Below are 17142 nucleotides of genomic sequence, written 5' to 3'. Positions count from 1 at the left end.
AAAAAGAACAGGGGGGGTGATTAAAAAACCTGATCCTTAGTAACCAAAAAATTGCAAGCTCTGAGTTGTCATACATATTACCAAGAGTCATAACTTGACATTTCCAGGACGTAAAAGAGATTACCAATAAATATACCTGATCTGTTGAAGATATGCAGTTATGCAAACTGCACAGACAGCAAGATGTTTCTCAACTTTATACCAAATTTGACTTAAATATGATGTCATTTTAGGTAAAAGAGATAAGTACAAAAAAGGATCTCTGAGAGACGTATATTAAGTTCAGTGAGAAACCAGGAGAGTGGATTGATAAGGGATTTAAACAGCTCCAAATTGGCCGAAGGATAAATGCCCAAAGAAACAGCAAGGACACACTTCATATTGACCTTCAGAACAAAATTATATTTACTGGATGGAGAACAAGGCACTAACAAAGTTAAGAGGGTGGACTATGTTCATTAATTGCACCTATGCAGGGAAGTGACAGTAGAAGAAAGAAATCCAAGGAAAAGGGTTCATTAACACTCTTTACAGACACAATGGTAACTGGATGCGACAATGTCCTACAAGAGATGTCAAACCCCAAGTATGTAACAAACTGGTTAGCAGGACTGAGTTAAACAAAGGAGAGCATATTTAGACCAGTTACCTTTATAGCCTGACAAGGTCTCAAAATAAGTGGGTGGTTGCATTTGTAATTTGTAGGAAAACAACAAATAAAACTGGTCTCTTCAGGATTCATTTATGAATTACTGGTTGCAGATGGTGTGCAACGGAGCTTCATCAGCAATTTCACTTCAGTGTACAAAGAAATTGGGCATATATTTTGAAAGGAAAGTGATTATGATTGACTAAGCTGAAGTCTCCACTTTGGTGGAGGTAACAGCAGAGCTCAACAACTGTATTAATTTGGGTACTAACTGTTTCAAGAAAGCAGAATGGAATTCTGAAGTATGCAATTTGGAGCATACTGTACATATACCTTTATTTATGGCCTTTAATGTTGTGAATTCTTTATATGTGTGAATTTTCTTCAGTTAATACCAATGTCTGGTGAGAATTTCATGTGAATAGCCTCACTGGAAATAGATTTAATGAAAAAATGTTGACGCATTAAATACTTATTTCCCCCATTTTAAGATTCTTTTTAATATATTTAATTGTTTGTGTAATTGTTAGTACTTTTGGTATGTTGTCTTAGAACACAGCAGTCCAAGCAATATGCACTGGTTTTCACAAATATTATAATAAGCCAGAGGCACGACCACGGGGGGGCTGGGGTGGAGAGACAAGCCGTGCCCACCCTGCAAAATGCTCTGTCTGTCCAATGAAAACTCTGGAGAAGAATAACATTTGATTTTCAAAACTGAGTTGCTTTCCAATTGACCCGTTTGAATTTGGGGCGTATCCGTCAGTGCCTCCTACACTAGACAGGCACCGTGCTGCTCACAGTTCACTTTGACGCACATTTTGCAGCACGTTTTGAACCTGTTGACCGCATTCTTTAATTAAAAGAGAGTATATGTTTCATTCTTTTTTTATTTCTGGTTGGTAACACCAAAGGCTATGCATAGGTGGCTTATTAATAAGCAGACATCTTCAACCTCTGTCCCTTCGCAAGCTGCTGGCTCCACGGTTGAGCCCAGCAACGCTACTACCAACACGGAGCACAGCGCACCTACGTCGGGTCACTGAAATTCCAAAAGATGTAGATAAGCCTACACAATCCTTCAGCTCTGCGCCCGTGTCAGGTACTCCAAACCTCTGCCTTCAACAAAATATACAGTCCGGTCTGCCTGACTTAAATATGGATAGCCCATCCCAGCCCATTTTAATTAATTATCCCAAGCGTGCATTCGGAAAGACACTCAGATGTTTTAGTGCAAGCTGGTATCGACCATGGCCTGCCGCAAATTTAGTGTTTCTAATTTGGACCGCGAGGAAATATTCACCAAACATGGCTATACTATACTGGAAAAAAGCTATAGAAAAAGACAATGGCAGCTTCCACAAACACACGTCTAGTATCCCGCACGTCAGAGCCATGTCTGCATGGCAAAAGTATCGGCGCAGGGCAGAGATGGGTGAAAGCATAGATCAACTACTGGGTCCAACCCAGATAGAAAAGAATAGATATTATGTGAAAAGTATTGGGGAGGCCGTTCAGTTCCTTGCAGTCAATGAACTGAGATTCGTAGGTAGCAAAGGTAGCATGGTGCAGTGGTAGCTTTTCAGCCTCATAGTAAAGAGCCCAGGGTTCATGTCCCAGGTACTTCCTGTGTGGAGTTTGCATGTTCTCTCCATGTCTGTGTGGATTTTCCCCATTTTCCTCACATTATTGAAAGACATTCAGGTTAGATAAACTGGTAATGCTAAACTGGCCCTAGTGTGTGTGTTGTAAGCACCAGGGGGTGCTCCAGATCCCCAAACACCTGACACAAAAGCTTAGACACAAACAAAAAGCTCAAAGAGAGTTTTTAATTTGGGAAACTCTTCTTTAGCAAGCGTTTCTCACCACCAGCACAAGTACAGCTATAAGCATAGCAATCAACTCTCTGAAACTCTTCTTCCTTGTGTTCTCTCTCTCTCTCTCTCTCTCTCTGTAAACTGGTCCTAGTGTGTGTGTTTTAAGCACCAGGGGGTGCTCCAGATCCCCAAACACCTGACACAAAAGCTCAGACACAAACAAAAAGCACAAAGAGAGTTTTTAATGTGGGAAACTCCTCTTTTGCAAGTGTTTCTCACCACCAGCATAAGTACAGCTATAAGCATGGCAATCAACTCTCTGAAACTCTCCTTCCTTGTGTTCTCTCTCTCTCTCTCTCTGCCCTGGTCACTGCCTCCTCCAAGTATGCATTGTCCTCTATCCTCCCAATTCTGGCTCACTGAATTCAATTCCCAGGATTAGTTACTTAAAGTGATATGAAGCTGTGGCTCTGAAGCATGGAGGTGGGACTCCCAAATCCTGTTGTACCCCGGCACTAAAGTACTTGGCATGCCTTGTGGGCACCCATACAGGGATCCCAGCCTGGGTTGGCTGCCATCTAGCGTCCTTTGGGAGACAAAGTCCTGTGTAAGCAGTCTCTTCCTGGCCTACCAGGTTGAGGTGTGCAATAATCTCATCAGCAGCATTTAAAAAAACGTTATAAAAAGAATTTACTCCATTAAAACAGATACAAAATTTCAGTGTAAAGGTGAAGTGTCATACTCTAGCTTTACCATGTTTTACTATGTTTCAAACACTGAGTAATCTTGTCATTTGAGTAAGATTCATTAATAGCAATGTTCTAAAGAACATTTAAGCTGAGAGAAAACTTTCTTACCAGTATGAAATGCAGGCTGAATAGGAACATGCTGCTGCTTTGACAGAGGAAGCACTGTCTGAAGAGGATGTAATATTATCGTTTTAGCTGGAAGTTGAACAGTGGTGTGGGAAAGAGGAACAGCAGCTATCACAGGCTTGGGCTTGATATTAATCTTTGGCATAAAGTGAATGGGACGAGTGGGAGGGTTTGTAGATACTTTTCCTGTGTAGCAGGGAGAAAAATAACTGTTACTTTTTATATTTCAGCTTATGAAAACTTATGATTGTTGAAAATCACTGTCTAGTTTTAAAACCGTATAGTACCTGACAATATTTTGGCAGACTTCTTCTGCAATTTATCTGATGCTCTGACTTCACAAGTACTGCTAGTGTCCGAGTATAGTGACACAGGAGACAGCTGTGCTGTATGTGAAATGTCTAAATCTTCCTGAAGTAAAGCAGAAAACAGAAAATAAATTTACACATTAAGATCTAAACAGGATTAAAATATTATAGCAAGTTGCATCAAGCTGTATTCTTAAGCCATAGTCTGCCAAACAGTTGTAAATGATACATTTAACAATATTTTCACATATCGCAATGATATATAAATCAATTTAAAATTCAGTTTACATCAGGAGTTGTTAATTAGGAATTGCAAAAGCCATAGGAGTGGAAGAGCAGTTTCAGAGGGATCGCATACAAGCATTTGAAAAATATAGCATTCACAAAATCACTTAGTGCACGCATTCTTTAAAATACGCATAAACTACTATTATAATCCCTTCTGTGATAAAGCATGATTATTTTAAAATGGCAACAGAAAATATTGCTGGTGGCTTGAGTAAAAATGGCACATTGACAACAAAGTCAATATTAATAAGATATCTTTCTTTATTCCTGTCATTCACAGCTGAGAATGTGTGAATAACTTGTACTGCACAGGACTGTAGGAGTATATGCAGGCAGTAAGAAGATTTGTGTGGATTTGATGAAATGAAAGGAAAAATACCAAATCAGGTTACCCACCCAGTACAACTAGGATTTTTAAATGTAATTACATATTAATTACAAAATCGTCAAAAATGCACAAAAGAAATGCAAAAATGTGTTACTGAAATTAGAGAAGGTAGTTTTTCTGAAGGAAAACCATGAAAACCATGAGGTATGCAGCAGACTCAGTCCTTTAGTCTTAGAATACCACTATGTAAAATAATACAGGATTAACTAAATACAGGCTGGAACTGAAGTCACAGCTGCCTACGGAACCCAAAAACCCCCAAAACAAAAATGTTGAGTATCAGAGTTTGTTTTAAAGACCCATATTACAGAAAAACCTACACTACCAAAAAAAATTAAGAAACATCCCCATAAAAATAAACATAAGGGAATATGATCCCAATAATAAGTCCATCAAAACTATATGTCAAGAATATGAACATACTCTTCATCAAAACTTAAGTCATTCTGACACTTTACCTTCTTGTTGTTCGGAAATTACTTTAAAATCAAAATTGCTAAAATACATATTTAATAATAAATTAATACATTTTTTGTATAAATAAGCAAAATTAAAAAATTGACAATGGTATTCTACTTACAGGTACACAATATGGTGAATGTGAGGACACTGTGGAAGGTGATGGCACCGAACATACTGAACTGTCTGGTGAAAGAATGTCTGTTACATCCACATCTGTCAAATTATAAACAAACACAGGCCTTTTAAACTTTTATTTTGTTTTATTTGTCAGTTTCTCATTTCTTAGTATTTATTTACACTATCTTAAAGCTTTGTTTTTTTTTTTTTAATCTGTGTTAAACATTCAGGACTTGGCAACACAATTTTTTTGGTTGCCTGGAGATATACAGTTAGGTACGTTGGAAATTTAAAATTGGTCTAGTATAGGCTGTCTCACTGCAGGCCTCACCAGAGAACATGACACACTTCAGCACGGTTTTCTCAAAGTGCCTCTGTAAATACCATTTGCTCTACTACCACATAATTCCTGACAAAAATGACTGAACATCTTGCATTTAACCCAAGTAACGTTTATTCTGCACAATGCAAACAAAATATAGTACAAGGAGTCATATCAATTAATTTCCATCCATTTTCCTATCCCACTTATCCAGGGCAGGGTTGTTAGGAAGCTAAAACCTGATCTAGGAAGCATTAGGTGCACGGCAGGAGTAATCCCTGGACAGGGCACCAGGCCATCACAGGGTGAACACACACACATACATCTACATACGTCTATACATGGGACAGTTTTAAAACTTGCATTTTATTTGTTACTAGTCCAATCAGCGCAGTATCAGGAAACACGCCGCAAAAAATATACTTACCAGATACAAAAAAACATGCTAAAGATCTATAAATGTTACAATGATAATAATGATAACTAATATTCAACAGTATAATAAATAATATATTGAGCAGTTAAAAACACCAATACATCAAGTTTAAAATATAAAGCCTCAGGCTTTATAACCTTGCCAATATGTACGTACCAAACAGAACAAGTAACAACTAGACAGTGAAACAAACTGAGCTGCCCAATGATGAGCTGCCACAACCTACTATAAACAGAATGGAATTGCAAGTGCTTTCTACAATGAGATTCTTAGTCACAGATTAGGACAAACAGATAATTGTATACAATTAGTAGCTTAATTTACCATGAGTAAAAGCTGCTTGTGATGCTTGTGGTTTTGTTATAAATGCTATAAGATCATTTACTCTTTGAAAGACAGGGACACAATTTTTTGCTATAAAGTGCATGGTCTACTATAATGCAATGAGTAATTCCCTCCTTGGCCATTTATTGACACAGTCTTTACAAATGAGAGTGGTATTATAGGGCCGGTCTGCCATAGTGCATTTATCATACAAGAATGTGATGCAGCTAATCGTTACTATATACATACTCTTTAATATGCACATTTAGATGACAGTGAAAATCTGGAGGGTTGACATGTGACTTTCAAAGTGTTACTGAGCCTTTTTAATGAGATTTCATGGACCCCTAAAAACTTAAAACTGTTCACTCTTTCCATGTTTATGTTAATATGGATGTATTCATAATCCTATTTACTGTAGTCAACAATCAGCTCCTTTGTTCTACTGACACTTCAGTACAATTCCTATCACTGTTGTATTATCTAAAAACTTCATAATGGTGATATGTCCTGACTGGGTATGCAACCATTAGCTAACAATAAGAACATAAGAGGTCTGATGGATTGGCTCCTGCCTGAAAGAAGATCCAGTTTCTCTCTGCACACTGAACTGCATAAGAGAGATGGATAGACAGATGGTATTGTGATGGTTATCTAGGAGCAGGTGAGTAATGTAACCAGGGACAAACAGAAAAAAGTTAGAATATAAGAAATCTGACAAATGAGAGATGACCATTCAGTCCATCAAATCTGTTTGTTTATCTAATAGCTAAGCTGTTCCAATATCTCATCCACATTTTTTTGTCCACAGATTGTCAGGGTGTCTGCTTCAACTATGTGTGTTGGTTGTTTGTTCCAGAGTCTCACAAATCTTTGTGTAAAAAAGCACTTCCTGGCTTCAGTTTTAAATGCACTTCCTCTTAATTTCAATTGATGTCCTGAAGTACATGATTCACCCTTAAGCTGAAAGAATATTACTGGAAAAGTACTTCTGAGCAGATACCAACTGGATGATCAGCACATGCTAGGAGGAGCTGATGAGAGATGTAGCCTGGAGTGCAGTAGTTCTCTCAAACCTGTGATCTCTTCACCTTATTTATGGACAACATGAAAACCTGGCCATCTGGAGAAGTTGTGGTTATAAAAGCTGCTGCTTATTTTGGAATGAAATTAGCATAGAAAGTTTAAAATCCATAGTGCAATAAACCATTTTTGTTTATTGCAAAGATGACCATACTCTTGTATAACTCTGTGAGAGCCTGCAGATGACAAAGGAACTACCAGCTGTCCAGCTAACATGCTTCAATTTAAACCTGTGCATATGCATCAAGAAGTATCTGCATTAATACAATGTTTTGAAGCATCATGAAGTATCTGCATTAATACAATGTTTTGAAATAACTGAGACAGAAGGGGAGGGGCGAAGGTACAGATCTGTTACAGACCACAAAACATATGGATAATGTTCTCCTAAAGTGACAAATCTAAAATATATAAAGATCTGTCTTAAAAGAATGAACAAGTCAAATAATTAAATTTCAAGTTTCATTATCTGCTAGGCTTGGCTTCTAATTATGTAACTGGCTTAAATGAAAACCTGCACCCACTATAGACCTCAGGACCGTTGGTGAGTAGTCCTACTACATAAATTAACAAATACTTTTATAAAAAGTTAGACTCCAACGTAATATAATTTACCTGAAACTGGAAAAGATTTTACATCAAAAAGATGACTCTGCAAAGATCTAAAGCAGAGTGGCGGCACAAGATTTCCTAACTCTACTGATGTTCTAAGCAATCGGCAGCTGGTCAAAATTGGGCGATTTTCCCTTCAAATGACTCAATTGAGACTCTTAAATTTGGCCAAACTCAAAAGAACAACATTGTGTTCTAGGTTCCAAATATTACAGGAGTGAAGTGCTCCTCACGGCATGTATTATTGCATTTGAGGAAGTGCACATACTGTAAATATTAGAACATTAGAACAATTTAGATGAGAATAGGCCATTCAGTCTAATAAAGCTTGCCAGTCCTTTCCACTTAGTTCTTCTAAAAAAACATCAAGTCTAGTTTTGAAAGTCCCTAAAGTCTTACTGTCTACCACGCTACTTGGTAGCTTATTCCAAGTGTCTATGGTTGTCCATGTAAAGAAAAACTTCCTAATGTTCTTGATGAGCTCATTTTAAAATTCTTGATGAACTCATTTTAAAATAATAGTCTCGAGCCACAGTACTAATTCCCTTCATAATTTTAAACTCTTCAATTATGTCACCTCTTAACTTTCTTTTGCTTAAACTGAAAAGGCTCAGCTATTTTAATCTTTCTTCATAATTCAACCCCTGTAGCCCTGGAATCAGCCTAGTCACTCTTCTCTGGACCTTTTCTAGTGCTGCTATGTCCTTTTTGTAGCCTGGAGACCAAAATTGCACACAGTACTCCAGATGAGGCCTCATCAGTGCATTATATAGTAATGAGCATAACCTCCTTGGACTTGCACTCCACACATCGTGCTATATAACCTAACATGCTGTTTGCCTTCTTAATGGCTTCTGAACTGAGTTAACAGTGTAGAGTCCACTACAACTCTTAAATCCTTCTCATAAGGTGTATTCTCGATTTTCAGACATCCCATTGTGTATTCAAACCTAACATTTTTACTCGTTATGTGTAATACTTTACATTTACTGACATTAAATTTCATCTGCCACAAATTTTTCCAAGCCTGTATGCTGTCCATGTCCTTCTGTAATGATTTAATGAATTCAAAATTATCTGCTAATCCACTTATCTTGATATCATCTGCAAACTTAACCAGATTGTTACTTATATTTCAATCCAAATCATGTATATATATTAAAAATAGCAGCAGCACTGACCCTTGTGGAACACCACTCTTAACATTAGCCATTTCTGATAAGGTTCCTCGCACCATCACCCTCTGCTTCCTGTGTCTGAGCCAATTCTGGACCCATCTACAAACATTACCCTGAACTCACACTTTTTAGTTTAATGTCCCTTATGTGGCACCTTATCAAATGCTTTCTGAAAGTCAAGATAAATAATATCATATGCTCCACTTGGATCACATCCTTTTGTTGCTTCCTCATTGAATTCCAGCATGTTAGTAAAACATTACCTTCCGCTTCTGAATCCATACTGATTGTTCTGAACAATTCCTGTAATTGCCATGTGCTGGTCAATCCTATCCTTAATAATTCCTTCCATTAATTTTCCTGTGATGCATGTTAAGCTTACTGGCCTGTAGTTTCTTGGATGTGCTTGGTCACCTTTTTTATATAACAGGATAATATTTGCCATTTCCAGTCCAGTCCCCCTGTTCGCTTCGCTCGCCAACCCCTGTGTTTGGTTAATTGGATATACAATTTTTAATTTTATTTCTTTGCAATTGTTTCAATTTCATTATTTGCATTTTTACTTTAAGGCTTCATTACAACAATTTTTTTTGGAGACACATTGTGACAACGCAACATATAACTGCCCATGAGTAACTATTGTTTCTGTTTCTCAAATTTTTCTAATGTTTGTCCCTGTGATTTACTGATTGTCATAGCAAAAGCTATTCTCACGGTAAACTGTAAACATTTTAATACAAATGGCATATCACAATCTCCTTTGGTGTTTAATGTTATTCCCGGAATATACACATTACCTTTCTTTTTGCCTGTTAAAATTTGCATCGCCTTTCTGTGATCATCAATATACACCTGACCGAATTGTGTATTCTTTGAAATTCAACTTGTTGTTGCTTTAACTGTTCCGGGACCAAAGATTCTCATACCATATGGTCTATTATTGTGTAAATCCACATTTTGTGCATTGAATGATGCGAATGCGAAAAGACTTTGTTGTCTACTCTTTGCCTTTTATTTCTGACCTCAATTTGTCCTGCTATTTTTTCAATTACACCTGGTTCGGATGATTAATCACCTTTTGTTTGCAGTAATGCAATCTTTTCTATCTTTTCTTTGATGCTGTAGCGACTGATGTGATAAAGTGTCACAAAAGTTTTACTTGAACAATCACCGACTTCCTAACCCCAAACACAACTATATGTATCTCTATATATAATCTTCATTTGGATCTTGATCTTTGTTTGTCCACGAATGAATTAGAAGAAGAAGAAGCCCTAGACAGCAGTAGAGAGACAGCTAAAACATAGGCATTGCATTAAGATTCTCCTCCAGGCTTATACTACTAAAGACTGTAGTACTCCAGTCACACCTCAAAACACAGACATACAAACTAAACAAATTGTTGTGCTTTAAATTAACTAAAGAGATCTTAATTTAGATCTTGACCTTGGTTTGTCCGCGAATTCCATGCATGCATAGACCACCTTCCAGTTTAGTACGTTGTTGTTACTCACGGATGTCAACAATGTGTCGGAATAACGAAAGGGGTGGTGGACAGTGTTACGCTGGTTAGCTCCTGAGGCCTGGTTAGAGAATGAGATTGCCGAAGATAAAAGGTACGTGCCTACGTAACATATGAATAAAAGAAAGACAGTGGGTAAAATGAATGACAACGTAACAGCACATTCCTGAAATTATTATTGTTACGTTGTAGCCGGCAAATGCTGAACGTCTCACAGTTGTTCCGTGCCTTGCTCATATGTCAGTGAAGTGATTTATGCTTTAAAGAGCCTGGATACCTATGTGTCTCCCTTTTATAACCACTGCTCCGTGTATATTGCCTTACTCTTTGGATTGCCACAAAGCAACCTGCGAGACTGGAGAAAGGTTGAGAAGACATTGTGAGAGGAAACGATAGCGTCATGAAAACGAGACGGACTGTGAAAGGACAGAAGCAGAAATGCTCCTACACCACCACATAATTACTATTCGGAAAGTGATTCCGAGTAGGCCGTTCCTATCAAATCAATGTACAAGGGTTTTCTTTTGTAATTTCGTTTCCCTTATAAAAAATCATAATGCTGTGCAATGAAGTGCCCAGTTCACGACTGGCAGCCGCGTTTAAACAGGGAGTCCTTCACAGACAACTTTAACACATGCAATGTAGTTGGGCGCACATGACTAGTATATATATAAACCGACACACACAGGTACAATTGTGCTTGAAAGTTTGTGAACCCTTTAGAATTCTCTATATTTCTGCATAAATATGACCTAAAACATCATCAGATTTTCACTCAAGTCCTAAACATATATATAGAGAAACCAGTAAATGAGATAAATAAATGACCAAATATAATATTTTTATTAAGGAAAATGATTGAATATTACATATTTGTGAGTGGCAAAAGTATGTGAACCTTTGCTTTCAGTATCTGGTGTGGTTCTGATATAATTCAGAATTCATTGTTCCATCAATGAAGGCAAGCTGTCCTGGCCCAGATGCAGCAAAACAGGTCCAAACCATGATACTACCACTGCCATGTTTCACAGATAGGATACAGTTCTTATGCTGGAATGCAGTGTTTTCTTTTCTCCAAACATAACACTTTTCATTTAAACCAAAAAGTTCTATTTTGGTCTCGTCTGTCCACAAAACATTCTTCCAATAGCCTTCTGGTTTGTCCATGTGATCTTTAGCAAACTGCAGATGAGCAGCAATGTTTTTTTTGGAAAGCAGTGGCTTTCTCCTTGCAACCCTGCCATGCATACCATTGTTGTTCAGTGTTCTCCTGATGGTGGACTCATGAACATGAGCTAATGTGAGAGAGGCCTTCAGTTGCTTAGAAGTTACCCTGGTGTCCTTTGTGACCTCACTGACTATTGCACGCCTTGCTCTTAGAGTGATCTTTGCTGGTCGACCACTCCTGGGGAGGGTAACAATGGTCTTGAATTTCCTCCATTTGTACACAATCTGTCTGATTGTGGATTAGTGGAGTCCAAACTCTTTAGAGATGATTTTGTAGCCTTTTCTAGCCTGATGAGCATCAACAACTCTTTTTCTGAGGTCCTCAGAAATCTCCTTTGTTTGTGCCATGATACACTTCCACAAACATGTGTTGTGAAGAGCAGACTTTGATAGATCCCTGTTCTTTAAATAGCACAGGGTGCCCACTCACACCTGATTGTCATCCCATTAATTGAAAACACCTGACTCTAATTTCACCTTCAAACTAACTGCTAATCCTAGAGGTTCACATACTTTTGCCACTCACAAATATGTAATATTCGATCATTTTTCTCAATAAATAAATGACCAAGTATAATATTTTTCTGTCATTTGTTTAACTGGTTTCTCTTTATCTAATTTTAGGACTTGAGTGAAAATCTGATGATGCTTTAGGTCATATTTATACAGAAATATAGAAAATTCTAAAGGGTTCACAAACTTTCAAGCTTAACTGTATATATATATGTACTCGCTAGCCTCCTTATCAACCCAGGGGTAAATATTAACTGTCCCTGGTGATTTGTGTGATTTCAGCTTATTTAATCAGAGCAGTATTTCTCCCTCTACAACTTTTAATTCACTCAGAACCTCCTTAGTACTCCCATTTGCCGCTGGAATGTAATCCACTTCCACTCTTGTGAAAACCTCAGAAAAATGCAAGTTTAGAGCGTCTGCTATTTTACTGTCTGTATCTTTTAATTCCCCTTTACTGTTCCTAATGTACTTCACCTCCTCCTTGACTGCTCTTTTACTACTAAAATACTGAATCTCTCAGGGTTGTCTTTCGCCTTATTTGCTATATTCCTCTCCAACCATCTTTTAGCCTCCCTAATATCCTTCTTAATGGTTGTCCTCATGTTCATTGTCCTCATATGCCCAATGATTCAAATTTGGAGTAATTAGTCTTATACAGCTGTTTTTTTATAGCTTCATTTTTAACTCTTCATTAACCCACTGTGAAGTTTCTTTAAATGTCCTATTAATTCCAAATTTAGATATGTACCTGTCCTTAGACATTGACACATCTGCTTAAAATTTGACCTACCCAAGTTAAACTTACCAATTTTAGACTTTGCATTCACATTCTTACAAAACACTGAGAACTGTATTATATTATGGTCACTTGGCCCTAATGGTTTAATCACCTCTACACCCTCAATTCTATCCTGATTATTATAAAAAACTAAATCTAGACAGGATTCTCACCGCATTGGTGCTTTAACATAATGTGTTAAAAAACAATCACTGATTACTTTTAAAAACTCTTGTGCTCCGCCATTTGGAAGGTTTTCCCAATTAATTTTTGGATAGTCAAAGTCCCCTATGACGATAATATCCCCCTGTAAATTTGCCATTTTAATATTACTAAAAAGATCTGTGTTGAAATTAATGTCTGCACTCCTAAAATAAAGCCTGCTTCCCTAATGCTTTCCAGGTGAAGCCACATGTCCTCACTAAGATGGAACAAATATAATAGTCCAACTGAAGAGGACTTGCGTTTAAATTCTGTTTAGACATAAACAGCAACTCCACCTCCTTTTCTGTTCTCTCTATCCTTCCTAAAAAATGTGTATCCCTCTATGTTATACTCATCCCCATCTTTGTTATTTAGCCAGGTTTTGATTATTGCTATTATATCATAATTATGCTCTGAGACATACAACTCCAATTCAATTGTTTTATTTTTGATATTTCTAGCATTAAGGCAAGCTATTTCTAATATGTTACTCCTTTTACAGGTAAGCGTTGTGTCAAAATTTACATTACTAAGCATTTTTATTTTTTCACTATTGTTTGTTCCTCCAGGTATAGTTCTTAACCTGGCCTGTCCTAAAATCCCTGACCTCCCTCCCATTTCCTAGATTAAACAACCCTCGACTAACCTACTCATACTCTTCCCCAATAAACTGGTGCCTCTCTAGTTCAGATGTAACCTGTCATGGCAGAACAGGTTCCATCTGTTCCAAATGGAGCCCCAATGCCCCATAAATCTATACCTTTCTAGCCTGCACTAAGATTTGAGTAATGAATTGATCCTTCTAATCTCCTCAGTTTTACCTGGAATGGTGCGTGACACAGGCATAACTTCAGAGAATGCTACCTTGTTAGTTCTGCTGCTCAACCTGGCACCTAACTTTTTGAATATGGATCGCAGAACTAACAGACTACTCTAATATACGTCAATTGATCCGATACAGACAATGAAAACTGGATCAACATCCACTCTGGCCAAGAGCCTATCCACCCATCCAGGGAGGACTCCCACCTGAGCACCCAGAAGGCAACACACCATGCGAGACTCTCTGTCTCTGGAGCAAACCTGTGCTTCAATCCCCCTAATGATCGAGTCCCCAACTATCACTACCTGTCTCTTTCTGGGAACTGGTTTTGAGGTGGCCTGTTGGGGCTCCTCATCCATGCCTACCACCTCAGAATTATCAAACACACTGTCCAACTATGCAAGGACCCGAAAAAGGTTTGACTCTTCCAATTCTTGGGTTGATGCCCCTGGACCTTGTGCCTTGTGACCGTGACCCACCTAGCTCTACCTGTCTGGTCTGGAATCTCCTCCCACGCCAGCTTAAGGTGCACACTTTCTTTCTATAGGCCACCTGGGCCAAGTCCACCAATTCTCTACACTACAATGCAGGACACTTGCCTCGTTATTAAAATTTGAATTAGAATTACTAAAAATGCCTTCACTTTTTCTTTTCTTTTTTTAATTAAACTACATTGTAATTGTGTTGCCAAAAGTTGGTCTGTAATAAAAAAGAGCCAAGTAGGGTTTAGGGGAATGGTGGGAACAAAGACATAAATATAGGCTTTCACATTAAAGAAAGTAATAACACAATAACAAGGAATATGATGACTCATGGGTGGCACAGTGGTAGTGCTGCTGCCTCGCAGTTAGGAGACCTGGGTTCACTTCCCGGGTCCTCCCTGCGTGGAGTTTGCATGTTCTCCCCGTGTCTGCGTGGGTTTCCTCCAGGCGCTCCGGTTTCCTCCCACAATCCAAAGACATGCAGATTAGGTGGATTGGCGATTCTACATTGGCCCTAGTGTGTGTTTGTGTGTGTCCTGCGGTGGGTTGGCACCCTGCCTTGTGCCCTGTGTTGGGTGGGATTGGCTCCAGCAGACCCCCGTGACCCTGTGTTTGGATTCAGCGGGTTGGAAAATGGATGGATGATGACTCATACTGCGCAGGGAAAGGAAAGGCAGATGAATATATTGTCTAACTGAACATAGAGGGGAAGAAAAGGAACCCATACGCACAACTTACTCTGCAATTAAGACAAAAGCAGCTTTTGCTCATGAGTTCAGACCTTTCCATTTCAGTTTTAATTAAAACTAAAGCGGTTTATATCAGTGTGAACAACAGGCAAGCTTCTGTTAAGTATAATAACTTGCTATTTGACTTAGGTGAGGAAAAAATTGTCCTGAAAAAACACACATGCTCATATTAATAAAGATGAATCTAAAAATGCAATGATATTGTATCCCTTGATTAACCCGATTTAGCAATTAAAATTCAATGAGAGCAATTGTTCATACCATATTTTTCTATTATTTACATTTAAACAGGATCCCTTAGCAGTACCAGACAATGCTTCAAGCCAACACAATACACTACCATCACTATTACATTGGTCTCTAATTTCTTCTACCTAAACACTGCAGTTAACTTTTTACCTTTTGCTGAAAAGAAATTTCTTACAAATAAGCTTAAAAAGCAAACATCTAACTAGCAGAACTGCAACTCGACAATATTTTTTTTTTCTATGGGGTACCTCAGTGTTGTTCCTTTCACATAATAACCAAGGATGTTTATATTAGTCAAGTTATTAAACATTGGAAGGACTTTTATATCTAGTGCTGGTTTAAGTTCTTAACCTTATCTTACATTCATGTTGAAATGAGTCTTAATTTAGCTACAAATACTAATTTTTTACCTTTGTTTTATAAAAAATGAACAGAATACAGAATTTTGTTTACCAAAGACAATATTCTTATGAAAATCTGAAAGCATTTGAAAGACTTAACAAAATAACCCTACATTTTTTTAAATAAAATAATACTATATGATTAAAAAGCTATTTAACCTAGTTCAACTTAAATGAATAAATAAATAAACAGAAGCTCAAATGAAGGCATTTCAGCTACCTCCAAAGTGTATAATGTTAAAACATGAACTACAGACAAACTCAAAAAGCACTAGATGCAACCAGATTAAAATTTCTGAATTCTAAATTCTTTAGATACTCATGAGTTATATGACCTGTGCAGTTACTTGCGGTTTCATCATATGTTGATGAGCTCCAAGACAACAAATCAATATCAAAGTCAAGCCCGTCTTCATTCTTGGACTGTAAATCAGAAAAAATTATGTAAAATAACCTGCACCAACATCCAACTGAAATAGACTGGTTTATAATTTCAGCCTCATACATTTATTGCCATTAAAGAGTGACTATCTAGAATATTTATACTTTAAAAAAACTAGAGAGATTCCAACCTGTATATCCATGCATTTACCATACATTAAAGAATGATAGAGGTGACAAACTCATTTTGATAATGGAGTTTAATCACGATTCGTTCGATTTTACTTTTTCAATTTTTTAATGCATTTAAATGAGATAAAATAAGATTAATTTCTGTGACTTATAATTTTACAAACCATACTAATAACCCTAGCACATTATGTTTTCTATTATCAACATTTCTGTGGACTTTCATGTAATACTCACATATTGCTCATATTCCAAAGCTTGTAACAGCTCTGTTGTGTCTCCCAAATCACCAATATCATCAAAAAGACTGTAATCTACAAAATAAAAATAGAAGCGCTGTGATCATTTTAAAACAATATTACATTTCATTTTCACAAAATAAAGATAAATAAAAAGTGACAAATGAAAATAATCATATTTTTCCTGATTACTGTTACAAAAAATTAAGAAAACCCAAGAAATGCATTGCATGTATATTTGGTATAATAAATCAACAAAGCCAGAACAAGCAATAATTCGTTCATTTTATGAACTCCCTCAAATACAGAGCTGTTAGACTACAGAATCTATCCTGACACTGATTTATAGACATCAATAAACCTCAAATGCATGTCTTTTGAGATGTGGGAGAAAGCAAGGGTTACAATGAAAACCTACACAAAGATGGCAAAAAAGTGAAAACTCCACAAAAGCAGAAAAGAAATTTAAATCAAAATTATTAGAACTACTTATTAACTAATATAAACAATGTGTAAGATTTTA

General features: G+C 37.2%; 1 protein-coding gene across 3 annotated transcripts in view; it reads right to left on the bottom strand.

Annotated features, from left to right (window-relative positions):
- atf6 (activating transcription factor 6) overlaps nt 1–17142 on the bottom strand; it is a 188881-nt gene that overhangs the window by 166401 nt on the left and 5338 nt on the right. For 2 of the 3 annotated variants that reach the window (XM_039734830.1, XM_039734831.1), the window contains exons 2-6: nt 16618–16694; nt 16146–16233; nt 4906–5000; nt 3629–3752; nt 3324–3527 (exon numbers count right to left, since the gene is read on the bottom strand). In XM_039734830.1, coding sequence (XP_039590764.1) covers nt 3324–3527; nt 3629–3752; nt 4906–5000; nt 16146–16233; nt 16618–16694 — 588 coding nt within the window. The remainder of the gene's footprint in view (nt 1–3323; nt 3528–3628; nt 3753–4905; nt 5001–16145; nt 16234–16617; nt 16695–17142) is intronic. The other variant, XM_039734832.1, reaches the window with a different exon arrangement.

This window comes from Polypterus senegalus, chromosome 14 (assembly GCF_016835505.1).
Source record: "Polypterus senegalus isolate Bchr_013 chromosome 14, ASM1683550v1, whole genome shotgun sequence".
Lineage (NCBI taxonomy): Eukaryota > Metazoa > Chordata > Cladistia > Polypteriformes > Polypteridae > Polypterus > Polypterus senegalus.
This window is presented reverse-complemented; position numbering and strand designations above follow the sequence as displayed.